The sequence below is a fragment of the Pongo pygmaeus genome, chromosome 2 (genome assembly GCF_028885625.2).
Source record: "Pongo pygmaeus isolate AG05252 chromosome 2, NHGRI_mPonPyg2-v2.0_pri, whole genome shotgun sequence".
Lineage (NCBI taxonomy): Eukaryota > Metazoa > Chordata > Mammalia > Primates > Hominidae > Pongo > Pongo pygmaeus.
The window spans coordinates 55,419,803-55,425,802 of NC_085930.1; the positions used below are offsets into that span (position 1 = coordinate 55,419,803).

A 6,000-nucleotide genomic window follows, 5' to 3' on the forward strand; every position below is an offset into this window, starting at 1 on the left:
CTAGAAAAAAATAGTCATAAGATTAGGCAATTATGAGGTGATCTGTGACCATAATTGGAGCAATAACAGAAAGAATTGTTATGAGGAGAAGCCACATGGAATGAGTCGGAAGATGAGAAGGAGTTAAGGACATGGCTATTGAATGACTACAAATTTTTGAGTAGGTGTTTGAATGTCAGTGAATCTCCAGGAATTCCAGGGAATATATGTTGGTAATCATTTAGATATAAACTGCAAATTATGTTATTTAAAATATATACCAACAAGCACTATTACAAAGCATAGACACTAATAGATACTTTTAGCCCATCTTTCTCTAAAGGCAGAAAGCTGCCTACTCTCTGAATTAGCTATTTGTATTTTCTTCTCCTTTTCCTTCACCAAGTTCTCTTCCTCTTCCTTCTTTTTCATATTGCTTATTTTAAATCCACAACAAGTACAATATACTGAGCCCCAAGGTCCTTTCTGTAATATTTTGTCTTTTGTCACCTGCAGATTGAGAGGATACAGAATGCATTTCTCTGGCAGAGCTACCAGGTAAAGAAAAGGCAAATGGATATCAAGAATGTCTATAAGAACAATGAGAGACTCCTCTTCCATGGGACAGATGCAGACTCAGTGCCACATGTCAATCAGTATGGCTTTAATCGAAGTCATGCTGGGAAGAATGGTAAGGAAGCGAGTAATTTGGCTGATCAGAATGAGGCAAACAATAGTTTCAGACTTTTCATACCCAAGCAGCGTGGAACCATGGTTGGCAGCTGTATTATCACTGTCAGAATAGAGCTCACCATGTTTCATTGTAAAGGAGACTGGCAACCTTCTGAGGGAAGATGGAGCGAATTTTAGAAATGATGAAAAGTAACTTTAATGTGCAGTTTTTTTTTAATGGGCTTTTTTTTTTTTTTAGACGGTCTCATTCTGTCACCCAAACTGGAGTGCAGTGGCAAGATCATGGCTCACTGCAGCCTTGATCTCTTGAGCTCAAATGATGCCACCACCTCAGTCTCCTGAGTAGCTGGGATTACAGACATGCACCACTATGCCTGGCTAATAATTTTGTTTTATTTTTGTAGAGAAGGGGGTCTCATAATGTTAGCTAGGCTGGTCTCGAACTCCTGGCCTTAAGCAATCCTCTTGCCTCAGCCTCCCAAAGTGTTGGGATTACAGGCATGAGCCAACACACCTGGCTAAAACTGCATTTAGAAAACAATTTTGTCAGATTGGGCATGGTTCTACACATTGTGTAATTTTATATTCTTAGGAAGGTTTTTGTCTTTCTCTTTCCAGCTGTATCCTATGGAAAAGGAACCTATTTTGCTGTGGATGCCAGTTATTCTGCCAAGGACACCTACTCCAAGCCAGACAGCAATGGAAGAAAGCACATGTACGTTGTGCAAGTACTTACTGGAGTCTTCACAAAGGGATGTGCAGGATTAGTCACCCCTCCACCCAAGAATCCTCACAATCCCACAGATCTCTTTGACTCAGTGACAGACAATACACAGTCTCCAAAGCTATTTGTGGTATTCTTTGATAATCAGGCCTACCCAGAATATCTCATAACTTTCACGGGTTAAAAATATTTTTATCATCAAAGAGATGATTTAAGTCATCTGTAAGAACAACATGCAATCTTTGTCTTTGCTTTTGGCTTGTGTAAGAAGATGAAAGTTTCCCTTTTAGGTGCCAAAATGCTGAAAATTACCTTTTTAAAATGCTCTATTGCTGCAATTTGTAGCATACCTTTTTTTCTCAGCAAATTGATGGGTGGAAGCTGAGAAATGTATGGTAAATGTCACAGAGCTACAACTATTCACAGACACCAAATCTCTAGTAGAATAAAAAGCACATTGTTCTTTTTCTATCGGAAAAAAACAAGATACATCACCTTAAAGCCAAGATGACATTGTTCTTCTTGGAACATGTTAAGACATTGAACGGTGGCGGGTTAAACTGTACTACTTAAGTGGAGCGGCTACTGTTATGCATCTATCACAGTTGGGGATTTTGCCTTATTAAGGAAAACTTGTCAATAGTTCAGCTGAAATGACTGAATCACAGAATATTAACTCTGTTATGGAACAAATCATAACAGATTTTACCTGTTTACATGTCAGGTAAAAATGTATTGCATTGTTGTCTAATATGTAAAAAATTACCCCCAATTTTAGTGACTTAATCCCACACAGTCTTTATGGGTCAGGAATTCAGGCATGGCTTACCGGGATCATTCTGCTAGGGTCGCTCTGAAGTTACAGACAAGATGTCAGAGGATGTGGTCGTTTGAAGGCTTGTCTGGGCTGGAGGTCTATTTCCAAGGTGAATCACTCACATACCTGGCACGTTTCTGTCAGGTATTGGCAGTCCGCAGTTCCTCTCCTCTCAGGCCTCTCCACAGGCTGCTTGAGTGTCCTCATGACACAACAGTTGGCTTACTCCAGAGTGAGCAACTCAAGAGAGAGCAAGGCAGAAGCTACCAAATCTTTATGATTGAAGTCATACACCATCTTTTCCACGAGTATTCTGTTGATTATTTTGATCAGCTTGTTCAGTCTGGGAGGGAATTACACAAGGGCATGAATACTCCACTGGCAAGGATCATTGGGGGCCATCTTGGAAGCTGTGTGAATGAGCAAATGAATGCACAGATAGAATGTTAGCAGTGAAAGTGATGCTAGAGGTCACCTACCCCACTGTCCTCTTGTCCTTCTCCCCCAACCCTCCCCTGCTCCCAGGCAAGAAGCCCTCTAGCCTCTGCTTGATCCCTTTTAGCACTCAACATCTTCAGGGAAGCTATTCTGCTGTGGGACAGTGTTAATTAGTGGAAAACTCTTTTTCGAAAGTTGAATGCTCTGTGTCTGTTACCTGCTGATCACTGTCCAGACTTCTGGAGGACACAGAACAAGTTTTATTCCTCTTACTGATGGTAGCCTTTCAGATCCATCCCTTCCCTCCAGCATATTAGAGTTACGTAAATTCTTAAAATGCTTAGCAGCTCATTTATCTTGAAGCATCACTTTTGAAGAGTTACAGACATTTAAGAAGTATTTACATTATCATAAATAAATTACATGCGCATTTAAAGAGAACAGAAGAATATAAAGAAAAATAACTCACCAAACTCACTCATAATTCTAGCACTAAGGGAAAACCACTGCCAGTTTCTCATGTCTCCCTTCCAGTTTCTTCTCTGACCAAATTCAACAAAGTCAAAATCACATTTTGTTCAGTCACAAATCGTATAATATTATTTCTACCATTTTTCTTTTTTTAATCTTTTTTTTATTATACTTTAAGTTTTAGGGTACATGTGCACAACGTGCAGGTTAGTTACATATGTAAACATGTGCCATGTTGGTGTGCTGCACCCAGTAACTCCTCATTTAACATTAGGTATATCTCCAAATGCTATCCCTCTCCCCTCTCCCCACCCCACAACAGGCCCCGGTGTGTGATGTTCCCCTTCCTGTGTCCACGTGTTCTCATTGTTCAGTTCCCACCTATGAGTGAGAACATGTGGTGTTTGTTTTTTTGTCCTTGCAATAGTTTGCTGAGAATGATGGTTTCCAGCTTCATCCATGTCCCAACAAAGGACATGAACTCATCATTTTTTAGTGCTGCATAGTATTCCATGGTGTATATGTGCCACATTTTCTTAATCCAGTCTATCGTTGTTGGACATTTGGGTTGGTTCCAAGTCTTTGCTATTGTGAATAGTGCTGCAATAAACATACGTGTGCATGTGTCTTTATAGCAGCATGATTTATAGTCCTTTGAGTATATACCCAGTAATGAGATGGCTGGGTCAAATTGTATTTCTAGTTCTAGATCCCTGAGGAATCGCCACACTGACTTCCACAATGGTTGAACTAGTTTACAGTCCCACCAACAGTGTAAAAGTGTTCCTATTTCTTCACATCCTCTCCAGCACCTGTTGTTTCCTGACTTTTTAATGACCGCCATTCTAACTGGTGTGAGATGGTATCTCATTGTGGTTTTGATTTGCATTTCTCTGATGGTCAGTGATGATGAGCATTTTTTCATGTGTCTTTTGGCTGCATAAATGTCTTCTTTTGAGAAGTGTCTGTTCATATCCTTCGTCCACTTTTTGATGGGGTTGTTTTTTTCTTGTATATTTGTTTGAGTTCATTGTAGATTCTGGATATTAGCCCTTTGTCAGATGAGTAGATTGCAAAAATTTTCTCCCATTCTGTAGGTTGCCTATTCACTCTGATGATAGTTTCTTTTGCTGTGCAGAAGCTCTTTAGTTTAATTAGATCCCATATTTCTACCATTTTTCATTAAACATTACAAGTTGTCCTCTTGTGTTCTTATTTTTTCTGTAAACATAATTTTAATGGCAGAGTTATTCTGCTTTATATCTTTTCCCTATTTTTATGTATATAAAATTATAAAGTTTTAAAAACTGTAATCATCGTTATTTATAGTTTAATAATCAGTTTCGTCTTGCAGTGTATCATTTTCCTCATCATTAAATATTTTACATATCGTTTTTAATGGTTGCATAGTATTTCATTGCCTGTTTCTACCTACATGTCATGTCAAAATAAGTTACCTATATTTTTGATAAATATGAGGTTAGAATATGAGATGCAAAGATCCTAATCTACCTTCAACAAAACAGTTAAAATGCTCTATTGCTGCAATTTGTAGCACGCCTGAAGGAAATATAGTCCCAGAGAACAAAGTATGGTTAAGTAATGCAGTCCCTGCCTGGGCCTTGGTTCTCAATACCAGTGCAGAATTCTAGCGAGTCATGTTGGAACAAGAAAGGACTCCTAGCCTGGGCAACATAGGCAGACCCCATCTCTAGAAAAATAAAAAAATTAGCCCAGCATGGTGGCGCATGCCTGTGGTTCCAGCTGCCTGGGAGGCTGAGGTGGGAGGGTTGCTTGGAACCAGGGGGTCAAGGCTGCAGTGAGCTATGATCCTGCCACTGCATTCCAGCCTGGATCACAGAGCAAAACCCTATCTCAAAAAGAAAAGACCCTTTTACTTAGGTTAAGTGGACTCTTAGTTACAATGTCTGCAGCTGACTTGTTGCCTCCTCCAATGTTGTTATTCAAGGATGTTGTTCCCCAGTTTATTTTGCTGTACCCTTACTTTAAGAGTAAGACACAGAAGTTTTGAGTACAGTGGGCCGGGAGAGGTGGCTCACGCCTGTAATCCCAGCACTTTGGGAGGCCGAGGCGGGCGGATCACAAGGTCAGGAGTTTGAGACCATCCTGGCTAACACGGTGAAACCCCGTCTCTACTAAAAATAGAAAAAAAATTAGCCGGGCGTGGTGGCGGGCGCCTGTAGTCCCAGCTACTCGGGAGGCTGAGGCAGGAGAACGGCGTGAACCCGGGAGGCGGAGCTTACAGTGAGCCGAGATTGCGCCACCGCGCTCCAGCCTGGGCGACAGAGCGAGACTCTGTCTCAAAAAAAAAAAAAAAAGAAGTTTTGAGTAAAGTATACCCATGTTATTAAAGTTGTTATGCTTTCTTGAGGAACAAACTATGAACCAATCAATAATTACAGTTATTTAGAAATTCTACCTTCCATCAGTCTGAAGCTAAATTGTATCTTTCCATCCTTTAAGTCCATCTCCTTCCCACTTGGCTTGATGTTTTCTGTCTATGTGACTAGAATGGTCTCTACTTCTATCCAAGAACTAACTGTTAGCTAGCTTAGTGTCAAAATTAGAAGTCTTGTCAAACTGTTAATTACTGAAGAAATCCATCTCTTTTCTCTGTATCTTCTGAGTTCAGGCAAATGGTACCTGATTAATCCAAGACCAGAGACCATGAGCTCTAATTCCGGACTGGCAGCCTTCTTTCACAGAAGCCTTTACGATCTCAAATATCTTCTCTTATTGCTTTTCTTACCATTCTTCTACTTCTTGTTCTTTTTTTTCTTTTAATTCTTTCTCTCACTTGTGGAAAAAAAGGACACACACTCTGCTTGGATGAATCAGAGGAAATATTTTGATTTTT

General features: G+C 40.0%; 1 protein-coding gene across 1 annotated transcript in view; it reads left to right on the forward strand.

Moving 5' to 3' along the window:
- PARP15 (poly(ADP-ribose) polymerase family member 15) overlaps positions 1-4,510 on the forward strand; it is a 57,825-nt gene extending 53,315 nt beyond the window's left edge. The window contains 2 exon segments of the mRNA XM_054483839.2: positions 496-670; positions 1,291-4,510. Coding sequence (XP_054339814.2) covers positions 496-670; positions 1,291-1,580 — 465 coding nt within the window. The 3' untranslated portion in view covers positions 1,581-4,510.
- Positions 4,511-6,000: the final 1,490 nt, after the last annotated feature.